This window comes from Melanotaenia boesemani, chromosome 4, assembly GCF_017639745.1.
Source record: "Melanotaenia boesemani isolate fMelBoe1 chromosome 4, fMelBoe1.pri, whole genome shotgun sequence".
NCBI classification, from domain to species: Eukaryota; Metazoa; Chordata; class Actinopteri; order Atheriniformes; family Melanotaeniidae; genus Melanotaenia; species Melanotaenia boesemani.
Window position 1 is genome coordinate 28853813 of NC_055685.1, and position 20498 is coordinate 28874310.

Consider the following 20498-nt stretch of genomic DNA (forward strand, 5'->3'; position numbering starts at 1 on the left):
TGACAGTTGCATGTGATCAATAACAGCAATGAAGCTGATTCGTTAAACCAGGTTACATCCTTACTGTGTGATGGGAAAATAAAAAACTGACTTTAATAATAATAAGTAGTCTAAATGGATACAGGAAAGTAATGTCTGCCCTCAGCGTGCTGCGAGCAGGAACAATAAAAAAAAACTTCTTTGTTGAGATTCAAGATGTGAAGACATCTATGTTCAAGTCTTTGTGAGGATCTAACCAACTAAACTCACAACTGTAGCATCCACATCTGTAATCCTCAGAACTCTTTTTTAATAACCAACTTACACTATAAATATTATTTTGTTCATTATAAGATCTCTTAACTTACAGAAAAATGTGTGTAGATTGAATGCTGAGGAAATGTTGAAGAAAATATTTATACAGTGATGTGGTAAAACACCATAGTTTGTTGCCCTTTACTTTGTTGAAAGCAATCCAGAAATTAAATAGCTTTTACCAGAAATGAATTTGAACAAAAAACCTTGAATATTAGGTTATTGATCCCCTATTTAAAGTTCATGTACCAGATGTTCCAGGAATAAGAAAAATAATAATAATAATTTGGCTGGCTCCAAAACAGAGTCAGTCCCCAAAGACTCCCATGTTAAAAAGACCAACTTCACAGCAGAAATAAAACACATTTAAAGCCTGGTATTTAAAAAAAACAAAAAAAAAACAAAAACATTTTAGGATTAATAGGTCAAGTTCACCTTCATGAAAACTGTGAGGGGGGTGATTTTTTTTTTTCTAACTCATCTGTTTGGATGTTATTTAATCTTGAAATTTGGCATAATTAGGGGCGTGTCTTTTTGGTTGACAGGTATCCAATATCCGCAGCACGACAGGGAAGTGCAGCACAACCGCAGTTTTTAGCCAGCTGACAGCTCTCTTTAGCTTTAGCCCACCTCCCTCTGGTTAGCTACTGGTAACTTGGTTAGCTCTTAGCTACTGGCAGCTCAGAGTTCTGTGGGTGTCAATCATCCACCCCCACCTTCACAGTCTCCCTCTCCACCTCTTTGCCCATTTTTGGATTATCTGGGAATCACAACCTGTGTGATGCTGCCAAGATGGCGACAGTGGGAACTGCCCAATGAGCTTCAATTCAGCTCTTCAGAAACCTACGGATGACATCATCTTTTATATACAGTCTATGATGGAAACTACTGAAGGCCACAAGTCATAAAACTTGTTTAATATGTTAATACATAAACCAGACAGGGGTTAAGGAAAGGCCGTTATGAATGTGAAGACCTGTATCAATACTCATCAGAGAGGTCGGAATGACAGCTTGTATTTTGGGTTGTGCTGCTCTTTCTCCTTGCTCAAGTAACAAATCTTTGTCAGACTTTGAGCTGCAAACTCTTCTGCAAGCATCTTCAAAGGAAAGATTGGAACTTTGTTTGATATTATGAAGAAATTAAACATTTGATGGACTTTTCTCCTTACAGACAGGACAATTCCCCTTTCCCTCCAAGAAGTGGGGGTTCTGACTTAAGACATCATGCAGGGATTTTTATGACTTGGTTCAACCTGACTGGGGAGGGTGGTCACTTTGGATATTCAAGACCTGGAAAGTTTCTGAAATTAATCTTCAGTGCATCTACAAATCTGTCATGAACTAACACTTTATGGATGCCAGATTTAGGCTCGTAACTAAACGTGTGTTTTTCTTCACGCTGATAAGCTTAAAACCCCTTTCTACAGGTCTAACCTCCACGAAAGACATCTGGACATCAACCAAGAAATGTTTATCTTTAACATTCTAAAGGGCAATACAATAATTTAAGGTCTCTCTGGTCCCATCACAGAAAAAGACAAAGACTTTGAACAAAAGAGTAAAAGATTCTGTTTTAATTATTTTAAAATAATCATCTAAATATACATGTGTATTTATTTTTGATAGTGCATACCATGCATACAATCATCATCATTTTGTACAAGATTTACTCAACATCTTGAATAATTTGACCTGAAACTTCATTAACGTGTTCATCTTTTTAAGGTATAACCTTCTTAGTATTTCACTTGTGTGATTATTGTCTTTTACAATGTGTCAATAATGTTTCATTTAAGACTTTAATAACTTGGACATACAGATATATTCACAAAATGTTTAATTTGATACTTTTTACAAAACGATCAGAGAGTTTAACACTGAGACAGCCCATGTTTGCTTTCTGATCTGACTGCCAAATCTACGGATTGCTCATTGGTCGGAATGGTCCCACAAATCCTTCCGTAAGGAGTGTCATCACACTAATCCTTTTGAAACTCAGAACAAAGAGTTTTAGTCGGGCTTCACCTCCCCCTGGTGTTGTATCTGGATTCTTCTTCAGACATGGCTCCTTTTCCAGAGTGACTTAGATTTCTTAAGAGTTCCTAGAGACATGATTTTCTTGGGACACATCTTCGGAAACACCAGAGAGAGAGATGAGGCATGAAGAATTAAGTTTTCCTTTATTGTAAAATTATCATCAGATTAAGTTTGGGCCTGCATCCAGTATGCTTGATCTATTTTCTTTCATTTTGGACTGATTAACTCTGTTTATTTTATGCCTTTTCCAGTTGATGCTTCTAATTTTAGTTTATGTTTACCCTTTCTGTGATCCTACTTTTGAACTGGTTAAATCAGGCTGGCCACGCTTCAGAACCAGTTTACAGAGTTTTTTTTTTTTTTTTTTTTTGGACTGCTCCAAAGATGGACTATTTTGTGAGTTTGCCGTACAACTGCAAGCTATTCACTATTCTGCCATCTGAGACACCACTGACCCTGCTGAACCGCGGGACAAGACCGCATCAGCAGAACTTCCTGATCCTAACTTCGAACCACCATGTGACATATTTTCTGGTTCTCTTGGGAGTCCACCGGGATCCAAACCACCCGTATCAACTTCCTAATGTGCCTGGGAGAGTCACCACAACGGTCGTAAGTCGGCTCGATCCAAACAGAGCCGGAGAGAGTCCTGCCCGGATCAATTTTCTGCTTGGTTGGAATGGAATGGTTGGTGTGTCGTCCAGATTTGTTCTTAGGAAGTAATTTTACTTCTTAGTTAAACTCAGAGCTTTAAACAGATGAGACTATTTTTCCTTTCTTTCTAGGATCCAGAGATCCTTTTTCAGTTTTCTTAAACATTAGTTTAATTAACACTCATGTTTAATTAACTTTTGTTTAATTTTTTGCACACACATTGTATTCATTTTGACACATTACATGTCTTGAAATAATATTTTGGGTTGAACATCATATGAACATTTCACAATGTTGGATTAATTTTCCCATTTAAATACTTTGTAAATATTTTCCTTTGACATTTATGTATGATTAGACCAGTAATAATATTTCATATTTATCCTAAACTGGTCTGATTATTGTGAATTTCTCCTTTGAATCAATGTTATGGGTCCCTTCGAAACAAGAATTCAGGTTATTAGCATCCTGAGACTGATTGACTGATTTGATTAGCTTGAATTAATAAATATATTCATTTAATTAATTTAGTACTCTAATGGTGTCCACACTGCCATTATGTTGGTATCAAAGCTCTAGTGGGGTGGTGCTCCCAGCGGTTTTTCATTAATATTTTATAATTTTGAGTAATTATTAAAATTAATATTTCTATTCATTTTTAATGTTTAATGACACTTACTCACTACATTTGTTATAAAATTCCACCACAAAACATCTTTTACTTTCTCTGTGTTCTTATATATTATATATTTATTAAGGCTGTCAAAAACATGTAACTAATGTTAAAACAAAAGGTTATACACTTCTTTTGAAACGAAACCTCCTTCCTCAAGACCTTGGGCGGACACACCTGGATTGGCATCAAAGCAACCTCACATAGTTCAAGTCCAAAGTGCTGAGGAAGGACCAGATAAAGATCATCTTACCCTTGTAGTGAACTTGTAACAGAGCATATGTATGTGAAGAAAACAAACCTAAAGAAGGAATTAAAGCATGACGAATATATATATATATATATATGTGAAGCAATCAAAGTGTACAGGAGGCAAAGGCAAATTTATTTGTATAGCACATGTCATGTACAAAACAAATTAAAGTGCTTTACAGAAAACAAAGATTAAAAGAGATCAAATTAATTAAATAAATACAGAAAGTAAAAGCTACAATAAAAACAATAAATGCAATAAATAAAGTTCCAGTGTGGGGAAAGAGTATTAAAAGATGATCAAGTTTAAAAATTCCAGCTTAAATGAAACGGAAGCAGATTAGGACTTTTTTTTTAAAAATAAAAACTATAGAAATGCAGCAGATAACAGGTGAGTCTTTAGCTTGGATTTAAATAAACTGAGTGTTTCAGCTGATCTGAGGCTTTCTGGGAGTTTGTTTCAGAGGGTTCTGGTAGGTTCATAATGGGTTAAGAGGTTGCTGATGTATTTTTGTCCTAAACCATTCAGAGCTTTATAGACCAGCAGCAGAAATGTAAAGTCTGTTCTCTGATGAACTGGCATCCAGTGTAAAGACCTCAGACCTTGTCTGATATTCTGGATTTTGTCGGTGAAGAATTTGGCAAACTCATTGCAATAATGTCAGAGAAATAGGACTTCCTTGCATTCCTCAGTTGTAAATTATAAAAGTGAAGTTTCTCTTTATACATGTCATAATGAACCTGTAGATTAGTTTTTTTCCCATCTGCGCTCGGCTTTCCGACATTCTCTTTTTACATTTTTTACGAGTGTGGAATTTCTCCATGAACACTTTTTTTCTCCCAGAGACAACCTTCACCTTTATAGGAGCAATAGCATCCATAATATTTAACATTTTAGCATAAAACTAGTGACAAGTGTTAGGGTTCTGTCTGTCTCCCCTGTGTGCGTGGTTCCCGGATTGCCCTAGTGTGTGCGTTTGTCTCGCTCACATGAGACATTTCAATACATCTGTGGCCGCCTGAAGCTGCACTGGAGAGGATGGACACAACCACCTGCTGCAGATGCTGAAGGAGATGGAGAACAGCCTGGATGTTTTACCTCCTGCCTTCCAGCTAATCACAACACACCTCTTCATAATAAGCATCATGTTCTGGAAGTTCGACAGAACATACATGTATACATGATGTACACATTTAAAGAGAAAATGTTCCATAGAAAATGCATCATTTCATTTTTTTTTTTTTTGTGTGTGTTATGTGCAAAATAAAGATCTCATCATCTGCTATTAAGCTTTGTGTGTTTTATGGAATCATCAGTAGAAAGGTGAAGGAGTAATCCGTCACTGAAGGGTTGGTTGTGACTGAGTTATGGTTTAGAATTATGAGGACATAGTCACACAGATTTAGCGTAGATGAAGGTAAAAATATAAAAAGGGGTGGTGAAATGTTTACAGGTGTGTAATTTGTGTCCACAAGTATTTGATGCCAGATCTTGGTTAAACATGATAAACTTCGTTCTGTGATATGGAGCATTTTATAAAGTTGATAAACTAATGTAATTTACACCCAGGGATAAGACTTAAAAAGTAGCAACCAAAGATGGATCATTTAATATTTCATAGCTGTGATAAGTTAATAACTACTCAATATTTTTATTAGCTAATATTTTATAGATGTGGCCAAAGCACATCTAACAGACACAAACAGAATATTTCAGACTCTTTACAAAGTCATTTATTTTTTTATAGTGAATACAGCAGAGCAAAAATAACTATTTACATGTGTGTGTATGCTCTGCATATCACACTGGCTTTTCCTGCCGCACGCAGGAGTCATTTGCTGCGGCGTTGCCCGAGCAGACATGTCGGTGGTACAAGCTGTCGAATTTACTGGTTTTTCGGTTCCTCCCACTCCGGTTGTCGTGGTCCTTAATTTATTTGTAGTCTTGTGTGAGTTTTCTACGTGCGCTGCTTCGCGTTATCCCGCGTTCTCTGACTGAGAGCTGATCGCCAGGAATATTTTTATATTTCGCTTTGCGTAGACGGTCAGAAGAGCTTCGACCTCCTCGTCTGTCCATTTATCGCTTGCTCTGTTGTTTTTGTCCGTATGTGCAACCGTGTTTTTGAAATGTGGCAGGGACACAAAATGCGGAAATCTGGCATGGGGCGTAGCTACCAGTCACGAAACACCTACGTCATGAGGGTTCCCATAGAACCCCGTTTAGACCCTGCCTCGGAGCAGGAGCTAAAATGGTTATAGGAACTGAGGGCTTTGGTCCCTAGTTCCTATATGTCGGAATGCGCGAAAAATCGGCCTGGTTACTGAAAAGGTTATAGGAACTGCAAAAGGTTCCTACAGTCGGAAAGAGCCTATTGTTAACAGACAAATACAGAACTGAAAAAAATAAGAGAAGGGAGACAGTGTGAACACAGACTTTATTCACTTCCTTGTTCCCCAGCCAGCTCGCTCTTTGATTGGCTACATTCCGTTCCACGTCACCATTCACGGAGTCTGAATGCAGTCGTCTGCGTTCCTCAGAAATCGGCTCTGAAATATTGAACGTGTTCAATACTCCCGATTGTCGGATACGACCCGTTTCAGAGTGGATTATCGGGACAAATCGGCTTGTAACATACCACAGACCAAATGATGATTGGACAGGGAAATCTCACGATGATCGGATGTTTGCCGTCCGAGATCAGAAGGAGGCAAATGGGGACAAAAACAGCCCAAAAATCGTTATGTGTGTACCAGGCTTAAAGCTCACAGCTCTTTTGTTAGACAGCCAACTAATGCCCACACTGGGTAGCACACAAACAATCTTACACGGAAATCAGTCCCTAGTGGCAAACTGTGTCCTAATAGTACACAGCTGCCTCGAATGACGATAGTCCACAGCATTTAAAGGCAAGGAGTGGCCAGCTAGAAGGGTCCTGGACAGCCGGCGACTAATTCTGGCGGAGGAGGGCGGATCCCCCTGCCAGTCATCTCGAAGCAGTGGCACATTAGTATTTGCATAATGGCTTCAGGCTGACAAGCCTGGGACCATAACAGAGGACTACTGTCTTTGCAACAGTTAGAGAAATAAGTAATAACACTCCCAACAATCAAATACAAGGTGACTTGGATCTTTCTCCCAACTCAGATCTTTGGGAACAAAATTTGGAAAACATATTCTCTATGACCACGAGGCAGTGGGCTGAAACAAATGAGCTTTTACATTTGTATGTATTTTATGAGTATTCTAGGCAGATCTCCAAGGAGACAAAGTGAAGCTAATGTTGGGACTCTGCAGCCCAGGATGGTGGAGAGTGTCTCAGTAGGTATGATCCACAGTGAGTAAACTGGTTGCCAAAGCCACATGGCATGGAGATAGTTATCTGTGCTACCTGAAGTTCATTGTGTGCAGATAACATTTTGCTTTGAATGATGTGAGTTCTGCAAATGACTTTACATTATATAAGCTGAATATTGGTGTTCGTGGTCACAGAGAAGATGTTTTTACAGATGTGTTCCCGAAGATCGCGGGTTGGGAGAAAGATTCAAGTCACCCTCCATTTGGTTGTTGGAAATGTTATTTTATGGTTTAAGCTAGAGATGTGTAGATATAATTTAGAGATTAGTTTTTTATAATCATTGATTTGAATAATTGTTTCAGTTAATGGAGATTATATTAATGCATTATTTTTCAGAGGGATCTCTTCTTTTGTTTTTAATTTAAGTTGTTGATATTGAAGAATTAGATTTCTCTTAACCCCATATTTTTGTACTAGAGTGTGAAATATATTGGTTGTCTGAAAATAAGTGGCACAGGTGTGTAATTCCTTTCTCTTCCCAGGTGGAGAAGTGAATAGGTTTGTTTTATAACATGAAGATGGGATTCTGCCATAGTGGGGTGTACTTACGTGGAGCTAGTGATGATTAAGTGATTTTTTTCACCAGGCTGTCAGAGCTGTTTGGTGATGAGGTTACAGATGTCTGATTTTTTTATTGATAGTAGGAGGAATGGCAGTTCTGTGACGAGGATGTTTTGGTATTGATTTTGTTCCGGTTCCATGTTATTCTGGCTAGGTAAAACTCATTTTAAGATGTCTTGGAAAAACAAATGCAGATATGTTGAATTAAGGGCATTTGGAGATATCTTGATTTGGAATTATGACTAGTCATAATTATATTGTAGATATCTTTAATTGGAATTAGGGATATCCATAATTCAGATGTAGATATCTGCAATGTGAGTTGTGGATATCTGCAATTTAATTATGACTATCTGTAATGACAAGCCCCATACACATGAATGAGGAAAGTGACCTCATTTGTCCTGATAAAAATGAAATTATGGATATCTGAAATGTTATTTTTAAATAGGAAGAAGAACTGAATAACAGATATCTGCAATACATATCCAGTCTGGCTATTAAATGTTAAAACAGCTTGCCATACAAGCATCATCTGAGAGAGGTAGTATGGTTTATTTGCTTAGATGGCTGAAAATGCACTGATATATATATATATTTATATTTATATTTATCTATAGCTATATCTATATATATATATATATATATATATATATATATATATGTATATAGATATATACATATATATATTTATATATATATATATATATATATATATATACTGTCAGGCCTGCGCCTCCTCCACCAGCCCGTTCATCATCTCCAGAATACTGAGCCCTGGAAAGAACTACAAATCCCATACCCACCGGACTCCGCCATCATGGCTATCACCTGCGCTCCCTGATCAGCCTAACAACCAACACTTGTCAACATCCCTATATATACCTTCAGTCCACTTCCACTCCTTGTCTAGTCTTGTCTATGCTCATGCATTCTCTCTACTGACCGACATAATTAAACCTTCTAGAAACTACAACCTGCGACTGTGTCTACCTGTTCAGCGTCAGATCTTACAGAAGACAAGACCTACCATGGACACAGCAGGTAGTTCTTCGTTCGAGGGACCTTCTCTGCTTCAGCCCCGGTCCCTGAGCAAACCACCGATCTCACTCGGTTTACTGCAGCAGTCAACGCGTTGGAACAGAGACTGGGAAGACAGGAAGCCGTGATGGCCGATCTTCTCTGACATCTGCAGATCCAACATCATCCGCCACCAACGGCTGAGGGAAATCCCGCTCCAACTCCGACGCTGATGGCTGTTGCCCCTTCCGCACCGCGACCTGCTGCCTCCCCGGTGAGACTCCCGGAGGTCTTCCATGGCGACTCTTCAGGTTGCGCTGGCTTCCTCCTTCAGTGCGATCTGTACTTCACCTACCATCCCGGGCTGCAGGACAGCGAGCGAATCGCCACCGTCATCTCTCTTCTGGGTGGTCGAGCACGGGAGTGGGCCACCGCCGCCTGGAACAACGGCAGGAGCAGTCTGACATCCTACCCAGGCTTCTTACGACTGTTTCGTTCCATCTTCGACCATCCTCCTGAGGGCAGAGAGGGAGGAGAACGCCTTCTTCGACTCCAGCAGTGCTCCCGATCCGTGGCAGATTATGCTCTTGACTTCCGCACCACGGCGGCAGCAAGTGGGTGGAACAAATCGGTGCTGATTACCGTCTTCCGGCAGGGGCTCTGCTCTAACATCCAAACAGAGTTAGCCTGTCGGGATGACGCCCTCACCTTGGACGCTCTCATCTCCTTGGCCATCCGCTTGGACAACCTGCACCGCGAAAGACACCACGCCCACAGGCGGCCCACGTGTAAGGATGATTCAGCGGAGGAACCTATGCAGGTGGAGCGTGCCAGGTTGTCAGCGTCAGAACGACGACGCCGTAAGGAAAAGGGCTTATGCATGTACTGTGGTGAGGAGGATCATCTTCTGCCAGACTGCCCTCACGCGCCCCGGGCACGACGCGAGAAGAGTGGTCGGTGGTCGGTTGATTCCCGGGTGAGTGCGGCTCCGCCCTCTTACTGTTTGGATCAATTCTCCATCCCAGTGTGTGTATATACTGGTGATTCAAACTGTCCTGTTTCAGCCTTAATAGACTCCGGGGCGGCAGGTGATCTTATCTCTCCTATCCTGGTTAACCGGCTCCATCTTCCACTCTATCGTCTCCCCACTCCAGTCGCCACCCAGGCTATTGATGGAAGACCCATCAGTGGAGGCACCATTACCCATTTCGTAGGCCCCCTCAAGCTCCGAGTGGGGTCCCATCAGGAAGATATCACCTTATTCGTTCTCCCACAGTCCCGTCATCTCCTCGTCTTGAGTCTTCCCTGGCTTAATAGAAACACGCCCACATTTCACTGGAAGTCCAAAACCGTGAGTTTTCCCACAGCACCAATGGATAGCTCAGTGGTTTTGGGCTGTGCTTCCACCTCCATTGAGAGCCCTTCGGCGACCACCGACTCACCTGTCCCCAAGGAATATCAGGACCTGCAGGAGGTGTTCAGCAAGCTCCGCGCCACCTGTGTGCCACCACACCGGCCCAGTGACTGCAAAATCGATCTTCTGCCGGGGACCTCGCCCCCACGGAGTCGCATTTATCCACTCACACTGTCTGAACAGAAGGCCATGGAAACATATGTGGAGGAGGCGCTGCGGCAGAAATTCATCCGTCCTTCTTCTTCCCCGGCTTCGGCTGGGTTCTTCTTCGTGGAAAAGAAGGATGGGGGTCTTCGACCGTGTATCGATTACAGGGGTCTTAATGACATCACAATCAAGTACCAGTATCCTCTCCCCCTGGTTCCCAGTGCTCTAGACCAATTACGTGGTTCCACCATCTACACCAAACTGGACCTGCGCAGCGCCTACAACCTGGTGCGCATTAAGGAGGGTGATGAATGGAAAACTGCCTTCAGTACACACTCAGGCCACTTTGAATACTGCGTGATGCCCTATGGCCTGGCTAACGCCCCCTCAGTGTTCCAGAGCCTCATTAATGATGTGTTGCGGGACATGTTAGGAAAGTTTGTTGTGGCATACATTGACGATATTCTCATATACTCTAAATCTAGGTCTCAACATATCCAGCATGTCCGACAGGTCCTGGAACGGCTTCTGGCACACCGGCTGTATGTTAAAGCGGAGAAGTGCGTGTTCCACTCCCCCACCGTCTCCTTCCTGGGATACGTCATCGGTCCGGAGGGGGTGAGGATGGACCTGGATAAGGTCAAGGCGGTGACGTCATGGCCGACACCTCGTACGGTTAAGGAGCTCCAGCGATTCTTAATAATTAAACCTTCTAGAAACTACAACCTGCGACTGTGTCTACCTGTTCAGCATCAGATCTTACATATACACATAGTTAAGTTAGTTTAGGAATATAGTCACGACTGGATTTAAAAAAGTAATTAAAAATACAAACATAAATTGCAGAAAAGCAAAACACACATTTTTAAATGCATGACTTTATTCAAATAATTACTTTTTCAGCAATTTTGGCCAAACTGAGGAGACAGTTTCCTTTCAGTAGTCTGACAACTTTCTCAAGCAAATGTAAATGCTGTCACTTAAGCAGATTGTTATAAGTATTATTTATCAGCTTGAAATCAATGCTCATAATAGAATAAAGGGAAAAACAGGAGAAAAATTCAATAAAACCATGATTTGGTTTTGTTCAGTTTCATTTCATTTGACATCCAAAGGTCTCAATTTGGTCCTGTAGCTCCTCCATGCCCACACAAGTAGGTCGGTGTTGGTACATTTGACACTCAATACGGGTGGGCCAGTACTCGATCCAGCTATTCTCACCAAGCACATACTGGTATCTGTGCAAAGAAAAGTATAAAATCTGTTGAGTTTTTATTAGGGATGGCATTTTCCTCTCTTTCCGTTTGGTCTGTTTGCTCCATGAAGCACTACATTTCTGTGAGGGTTTAGTAACTGTGCTACTCTGGTCTGTTGTTTCCACTATGGGTGAAACAGAAACAACTGTCAAAATTTTCTGCTTCTGTTGCACTCTAAACAGATTACTCCTGGGTGAAGCTGCAGCTAGCTTCAGGGTTAGCTCCCTTTTCCTTTTCTATTCCCAGCTGTGGTGAAGCAGAGATGGGACTCTGCTGTAACTAGAACAGCTGTGTGGTGTTTATTGCTGAAGCGTGTAGCAAAACATTCACCACTAAACAGGAAGTTTCTCACAGTTAACTTTATCTGCTCCAACGTCCATCCATTCCCATGCGTACCGCTCTGAACTGTGTTGTCCGTCAAACTAGCTAATGATGTTCTGCCTGTGTCTTTGTGTCTTTTGATCATTTATTGCTGTTTTACCTTAATTTTGAAGTGTGTTAAATCTAGATGTATTCTTGTACAATGACAATAAAGGATCTGAATCTGAATCAGTCTTACAGCACACAACAAACTTACGCATTATTTTCATCTTTGTGAATATCAGATGATGATCCCATGATCAGGAAGTCTTTGCCCACTCTCAGATCTAAAGCCTCTCTGCAGTGCTGATAACTGAGGAATGTGCGAAGTTGACCTAGTGGAGCTTGATCTTTACTTCCTATGATCATAAGAGATCATTTGAAGAAGAGGATACATTAGCAAAGTTAATGGTTAGAGGATACATGAATAAGCATTACTGTTACATGCATGTTCTGTCCATAAAGTTGTGCATAAACCTTCCAATAAACAAGTCTGCACTGCAACACAGTCGGCAACGTTGTCACCAGTGGCAGCTGGTAACAAATAATTTGTGTGTGGTGGTGGAACTGGCTTATTCTTCATTATTTTTATTCATTTTTGTTTTTTTTCTTCCCAAGTAAACACAGTGTGAAGGGATTTTTCATAAAGAAATTATCATTTTTTATTTTATTTATTTATTTATTTCCCTCAAAGCTGACATTTCCTTGTCGGGTTTGTTGGCTCCTATTTGTTTGTCGCTCATCATCCACTTAGCACCATGACATTCACACTTGTGCATTTGGACACCAGGGATGTGGTTTTGATTGACATTTGTGAAATTGATGCCATCAGATAAATAAGCTAAAACAATGCTGATTAGGCAGGGCGCAGATTGTTGTACTCATTTAGCCGTCAACGCTCACCCATGAAACTTGATGATACATGAAATAATTCACAGAATGCAACTAATTTTCAACCAGTACTAGCAGACTACCAACCAGACAAAAGCAGGCACGCAGTATAAGTTGTGTATTTAATTGTTTTGCATTATCTAATTGATTAATTTTAGAGGCAGACTTCTTGATGGCAGCAGCAGTCCAGTGCCCCATATTAACTGGTGGCTACTGGTTGCCACATTATTTGTATGCTATTTTAAAATTCCTGTCTCAGCAAAATTTTATTTTAAACATCTCAGTTGAGATAATTGCTAAATATCCTTAAGAACCAACACTATTTTCTTTTAACTTAACTAACATTAATATTAAAAGAAAGTTTTTCAAGCTTAACTAAACTGGAAAATCAACGAAAAGAAGCAATTATACCCACCTACTTTAATACCGTGCAATACCCGCATTCTGTAAATGTCAGTGTTCAAACCATCACTAAAATCTTCCACCTTCACTTTGTAAACTGAAATAAAAGAAGTTGAGAATTAACTTAATACATCACTTTTTCTCAAACCTATTCACAAATTCCAACACGCTCTTACCAAAGTCTATTTTGCTTGTACTTGAGGATTCACAAGCTTTATTAGTGCGTTGATCATTGTCGATATTCTCCTTTTTTTGCTTGCTGCAGTTCTCTGGAGAGAGAATGGACAGAGAATAAATGCACAGCTTATGGCTCAGATGACTGAGGAAATGTGATTGTTTGCTAATACAGGGTCTGTCTTGGGAAGGATGCACTACACTAAACATTTCAAAGCTTAACTTCCAACTAGGAAGTATTTGTATACCATATATGCCTTAGTAAAAACTTTTCCCAGTGCAGAAGAGGCCATTAAAGGATTTAAGGCAAGACAAGGTAAATCTATTTGTATAGCACATTTCATGCACAATTCAAAGTGCTTTACACGACACATTACAGCAGGGTGCAGAAAACAATACAAAAAAGAATAATAAATAAATAAAAACAAAGATTAAAAGAAATTAAATTAATTAAATAAAAACAGAAAGAAAAAGAATAAATGCAAGAAATAAAGGTCCAGTTTAGGGAAAGACAATATTAAAACATGATCCAGTTTAAAGATTCCAGCTTAAAAGAACCAGATGCAGATTTTGACATCTAAATAAAAACTAGTGAAATGCAGCACAGAACAGGTGGGTCTTTAACTTGGATTTAAATAAACTGAGTGTTTCAGCTGATCTGAGGCTCTCTGGGAGTTTGTTCCAGACATGTGGAGCATAGAAGCTGAATGCAGCTTCTCCATGTCTGGTTCTGACTGTGGGAACTGATAAGAAACTGGATCCAGATGACCTGAGGGTTCTGGTAGGTTCATATTGGGTCAAGAGGTCACTGATGTATTTTGGTCCTAAACCATTCAGAGCTTTATAGACCAGCAGCAGAACTTTAAAATCTATTCTCTGACGAACAGGGAGCCAGTGTAAAGACCTCAGAGCTGGACTGATGTGGTCCACTGTCTTGGTACACTGTCTTATTGAGGACTTGAGCAGCACAGTTCTGAATAAGCTGCAGGTGTCTAATTGATTTTTTTAGGCAGAACCTGTAAAAACAGTGTTACAATAATCAGGCCAACTAAAGATGAAAGCATGGACCAGTTTTTCCAGGTCCTGCTGCGAGATCAGATCTTCTACCCTTGATATATTCTTTAGGTGATAGTAGGCTGATTTTGTGATTCCCTACACCCAGATTTCTGGCCTGGCTGGTGGTTTTTAGGTGTATAGACTGAAGCTCTGTGGTGACCTTAAATTGTTTCTCTTTGGCTCCAAATACAATCACCTCAGTTTTGTTTTTGTTAAACTGAAGAAAGTTTAGACACATCCAGTCATTAATCTCCTCATTACATTTACCAAGAGCCTGAAGAGGCCCCAGGATGGAACCCCGGGAAACTCCACATGTAATTCTTGTCTGCTCAGATGTAAAGTTACCTATTGATACGAAGTACTTTCTGTTCTCTAAATAAGATTTAAACCAGTGTAGCGCAGTGCCCGAGAGGCCCACCCAGTTCTCCAGTCGTTAAAGCAATATATTGTGGTCAACTGTATCAAATGCAGCACTGAGGTCCAGTAAGACTAAGACTGACATTTTTCCATCATCTGTATTCAAACATATGTCATTAATGACTTTGGTCAGAGCATCTCAGCGCTGTGGTGCCATCTAAAATCTGACTGGAAGACATCAGCAGTTGTTTTGTGTTAAAAAGTCGTTTAGTTGATCAAAAACAGCTTTTTCGATTATCTTACTTAAAAAGTAAGATTTGAGATTGGCCTGTAGTTGTTCATTTGTGTCTTGTCTAGATTGTCCCTTTTTAGCAGAGATTTGATTACAGCTGTTTTTAAAAGTTCTGGGAAGACGCCGGAAATTAAAGACAAGTTTACAATCTGTAACAGATCTGGCTCCATAGTCTTTGAGACGGTTTTAAAGAAACCTGTGGGCAAGATGTCCAAACAGCAAGAGGAAGAGTTCGGCTGACATAAGATGTCGTCCAGATCTTTTCTGTTAATGGGATTAAACTGTGTCATGGTGCTTAAGGTATTCAGATTTTGCTTATTATCCCAACACTGTCATTTTCTCATCACAGAAATTCATTTGTAGTTTGATTATTCAGTAATTGTTAACATTGTTGCAGAAGTGGTCTTATCAATGCTTGAATCATAACATTTATCAACTCAAATGAATCTGCAAAAACTTGTATATCTTGTGTGGCCCACATCTAAAGTCATGGACGGCTTTGTGAAGAACACACGTCAGATTCTTCCTCAATGCCAAAAGCAGAGATAAAGAAATGAATAAAGGTGCCAGGGATGATTTATTTATCCCTATCCAGTCCTGTCTTCTACCAAATTGTTTAATACAACCTACTACAATTTCAGTTCAATGCTATATTGCAACCCACCACAGTGCCAAACCTGCCACACCTCCCTTGGACCCTATTGATCTGCACCTCTAAGTCACTATATAAACTCAGGCAAAGGCATATTTCCAAGTACCTAACAATAAGGTCAGTTCTTGCTCATAGTAAATGCTGCTTGTGAGTTTTCAATGCTACAAAGGACAGGTACAGGTATTTTTAGCCTTTGATTCCAACTGCTACACTGAACATCAAACCTAAAGGAGCTCTTTATTTGACTAAATGTTGATGTGTTTTTGTTATAGAATCATATTTCAAACCTAGGATGAATCCCAAGGAAGATAGCTTAAGTAATTATGTTACCTTCCGCACATATACATTCATCACGAGTACAAAGCCGCAGGAGCTCTCCACTTTGTCTCTCTGGACGATAATATTTCACACAATGCTTCCCTATAACAAAAGAAGGTAGGAAGCATTAATTTGTTTTTATACTGACTACACAGGTGATCATAACACACTCGTTACATCAAACATCTTCAAATGTATTCTATGTTTTTAGATGAGGTGCTTCTTAACCAAGTTACATTTATTCAAAATTATTATACTTAGACAAAACCAAGCTTTTATTGGTATATTTTTACTGAAACTGCATACACCAAGTACACTACACTAAAAGACTTACTGTTATAATATTCATAAACTGACACAGCAGCTGGTTGCAAGACGCCTACTTTCATCGTCTGTTCGATCCTGAAAGCGACCTCCTCTGGCCTTGTGTTTGTAACCTGTGGCGGAGGGCAATAAAGGTACAATAGGTGTGGAAAATTATGGTGAGAGATCCTATACAATATCAATATTCTTGTCAACCTCAACAAACTTATCTGCAGGACAGTCGCAGTTTGGGAATCAGATATGTCAAGTATGTGCATCTGAATTTGAGAAAGGGAGGTGTGATAAAATTCTTACCGAATTCAGGTAAATCATGAGAGAGCCTTTTTCTGAGAGAAGTTTGTCCGTCTCATATTTTGAAATAAGGGGGTATTTTCCTGAAGACAACTGCATGGACAAAGAGTTTGAAATGACTGTTTAGTAAAAAACATTTTTAATTTCAAAACAGTGTTAATCTCTGGTTTAGTAGTTTCTGTGCAGCTCTTACTGCATTCAAGTCATTTTGGTTAAAAGTGTAGCCAGTTGGTAAACCAATATCCAAGATTGTCATTGATGAACTCTTGTCCTTGTTCTTATACCTGCACAGAAACACAAATGATGGACAAAATAAATCTGCATAAAATAAAATCCAGCGGCCACCTATATAAAGTTTATACATGTTTCATGCATCATTTTATTGGTTGGATTGTGCACGTGACAGTGTCCTTGTGTTTATATGACATGTATAGATTTTTGTACTTTCTTACCGTCTTAATCGGCTGTTTACAACTTTACACTTCACACTTTTCTGCATTAACCACGCCCACTTTCTGACCTATCACAGAATTTGGTGACAGCACAGTTTTGTTTAGCTGATGCCGACATCATTTTGTTCTTGCAGCCCTGGTTTTGCGAGTTCTTGCAGCTTGTTCTCCACACTCCACATTTTATTATAGCTGCCTCACCAACAAGACGTTCTTTGTTCTTGCACAGTATGTAACGGCCTTAATGAGCCAATTTAGTGACTGACTATTATACAGTACATTCATTTTCCAATTATGCACAAATTTTGCTTTTGTTAGTGATTTGCCTGAACGACTCATCTGTATATTATGTTTCTATTCAGACAGTAACCTCTTTCCCATAATTTTCTGAAAATCATGGATGTTTATCTAAAACAAAATATTAGGCATGTTTAACCAAATATTATTACACATGACATATAAGTTGTTGATGGTACTTACAGAATCTCTATCGTCAACTTGTATATTCTTTGATTCTCTTCAATTTTCTCTGCAGAAGCAAAACATTTATTGAGTATGACTATACCTACGCCCCATGTCCCCCACTCCTTCCCCCACCTCACACTCTCTCCCCACCCTGTGTGCAGTAAAATCTGTAATAAAGACCAATGCAAACAAGCAAAAAGATTGCTATAACAAAATCCATAAAGAACAGATGGGGGCAGAGTTACCTGGCTTGAGGTCCAGTTTCAGGTCAAACATCTCACAACCTGTTTCCTGATTTATAGGCATAGCATAATAGAGTGACACCATCTATATAAAAAAAAACAAAAAAAAAAAACAAACATGCATCTAAATGAATGTCAAAATAGTCAAGATCTGAATGAAATTTAGTTAAACTGACCTTGCCACTTGTAATTCTGTTGGTAAACTTAGAAAACAACTACACACATATTCTCGCTTAACACATTTCTGTTTACTCTTTACTTTTACTCTTAAAAGTTTGCCATCCTTTCCTGATCAGCACCTCTTTATATTTTTTAAGAGGCTGTTCAAAGAAACCAGGGTATTTGAAACCTCTGAGGTCTATAATAAGACATGGCGCGCTGCTCGGCAGCTCCTGCCTCAGTCTGCCTGATCCTATTTATGTTTGTATGTTGTTGTTGTCTACTCTTGGACAGGTTTGTACTGGAAAAAAACTGTCGTTGCACCTTTTGCAATGACAATAGTTTCATTCATTCATTCGTTCGTTCGTTCGTTCGTTCGTTCGTTCGTTCGTTCGTTCATTCTTTCAGTCATTTGTTCATTCATTCATTCTTTCATTCATTCAAGGTGCACCCTTCCATTTGGGAACCAATAAAAATAAATAAAAAAACTGAAAAAAGATAAATGGCCTGTTTCTTCAAACAGGTGGACATCGCTGGCACATAAACTGTGCCTGTTTTAGTTCCTACAGCCTCTCTCTCTTTTTTTTTTTTTTAGTTGAAGAAGCATTAAGTTAACAAAGCTAATCCATAGCACATTAATCTATTTTTTCATCCACTTCCTCTCCCACTTATAAAACTCTGAGGCAGAGGGAAAAAGACCGATATGAGGCTGAGATATGGAGATGGATCTTAGGATAGCAAGGTATTCCCTTTTTACCATTCTGGCTTTCATTTTTCATTTACATTTTGGACACTCTAGCAGGAGAAGAGCCAGCAGCAGCAGCTTTGCATCCCAAAGAAATGGATGTCTTTCACATGTGCAAGCATGGTAAATCAGTGCATCCAAGATTGTGTATTCTCTCTCAATAGGACTGCATACTAATGTTCTAGACACTGCACACACTTACAGAAGGTAGCCTGTGGTGCCAACTTTTAAAGTATTTTAGCCAAAAATCAAGTGTACCCTGAGTTCAGTAAAAGGTTTATATAAAACAATCTCTTAACCTAACTAGAAGACTGTGTACCCAAGACCCATACCTTAAACATTTCAACTGTCCACGTCAGCCCATCATCTGCTTTAAACCAAACTGTATCATACTTACCCTGAAAACAGCTTCTCCTGTTCCTTTGGCAGTCACTTCTACATCCTTGTTTATTCCATCAAACTGTTCAGATTTAAAACAGTAGGAAAAGTTTAAATATATGTCAAACCTTTGGCAACAGCATAAATAAGGTGGAAGGAATAGAGACAGAGTAGAGTCGTATCTTGTTAGAAAAACTTAAAAAAATAATAAAAAAATAAATATATACAAACATACATACATGCAAAACCAATGAGGTTAATAATCAATCTGGTATTGTATAACAGCATCAGTAATATGTCAGAGAAATTCAGTGCTTACTGCAGCGTGTTTAAGTGCTGCATGCATTTTAATTTACTTCCATCAGTGCTGACCAGAACTGGAGATGATAAATAGCTGCTAAATCATTTGAACATCTTTATTTCAAGAAAAACGGCAGATAACAGGTGACATTGAAAGGTGTATACTGTAACAGTGTCATGTTCCTTTGCTCAGTATTGTTACTAATGAAACTATCACAAAAATTTTTGTTAAAAATTTCTCACCTTGGAACTTCTTGTCTGATAGTGATTGGCCCTGTTAATTTTGTATTTGTCTACCAGAGACCTGCCTGGTAACAATATGTCTACATCCAGACTGTATTGTGGTTCTTTTGCGTTGGTCCAGTACTCTGCTACAGCCTGGTACACCATTATAGTGGCCTGCAAATGAAAATGGATTGAAAGCATCAATAAAATATTTACTGTAAAAAAAACAAACAAAACAAAACAAAACAAAAAACCTAACAAATAAATAAAACAAACAAATAATCTGAAATGCTTTAAATATACACACACAGAAAACAGTTACCTGAGTTGATCCATATCCTCCACCTCCCTTCTGCTGTTGGCTGAGCCATCTCACAATATTCTTGGCATTTTCAAAGTCCTTTAACACCAGAAATTAAGTACATTTTTTAAAATTACTTTACTGAATTTGATCGTGTGCAATGGATGAACTGATGGATTTTTTTTTTTTTTTTTTGGGTTTTTTTTTTTTTTTTTTTTTTGGGTGATATGGTCACCTAGAGGATGAATAAGTCTGAGATTCTCAGTATTTGAATGGACAGCAGACATGCTGACCTGAGCCTTGACAAGTGCAAGTAGAGCATAAGCTGTGGCCTCCAGCGTGTAAATGTGTCCCTTACGTACTGGCCAGTGGGACCGATCTGCAGACAAAAAACAATTTTACTTTTTTTATACTGTCCTTGAAACAAACTTAATTTCTAATTCCTAACATT

At 39.3% G+C, this 20498-nt stretch overlaps 1 protein-coding gene and 1 long non-coding RNA gene across 2 annotated transcripts in view; one reads left to right on the top strand and one right to left on the bottom strand.

Annotated features, from left to right (window-relative positions):
- Window positions 1-11270: 11270 nt before the first annotated feature.
- The window catches only part of LOC121637831 (complement C3-like), a 34526-nt gene continuing 25298 nt past the window's right edge, over window positions 11271-20498 (bottom strand). The window contains exons 30-43 of the mRNA XM_041982136.1: window positions 20341-20426; window positions 20069-20146; window positions 19765-19920; window positions 19241-19303; window positions 17943-18024; window positions 17713-17761; window positions 16977-17067; window positions 16787-16876; window positions 16503-16605; window positions 16181-16270; window positions 13496-13588; window positions 13333-13416; window positions 12244-12385; window positions 11271-11648 (exon numbers count right to left, since the gene is read on the bottom strand). Of these exons, the coding sequence (XP_041838070.1) occupies window positions 11504-11648; window positions 12244-12385; window positions 13333-13416; window positions 13496-13588; window positions 16181-16270; window positions 16503-16605; window positions 16787-16876; window positions 16977-17067; window positions 17713-17761; window positions 17943-18024; window positions 19241-19303; window positions 19765-19920; window positions 20069-20146; window positions 20341-20426 (1352 nt within the window). The 3' untranslated portion in view covers window positions 11271-11503. The remainder of the gene's footprint in view (window positions 11649-12243; window positions 12386-13332; window positions 13417-13495; window positions 13589-16180; window positions 16271-16502; window positions 16606-16786; window positions 16877-16976; window positions 17068-17712; window positions 17762-17942; window positions 18025-19240; window positions 19304-19764; window positions 19921-20068; window positions 20147-20340; window positions 20427-20498) is intronic.
- Window positions 12392-13269, top strand: LOC121637908. Its single transcript, XR_006009960.1, has 2 exons — window positions 12392-12733; window positions 12891-13269. It is a non-coding gene; the product is annotated as an uncharacterized LOC121637908 (long non-coding RNA).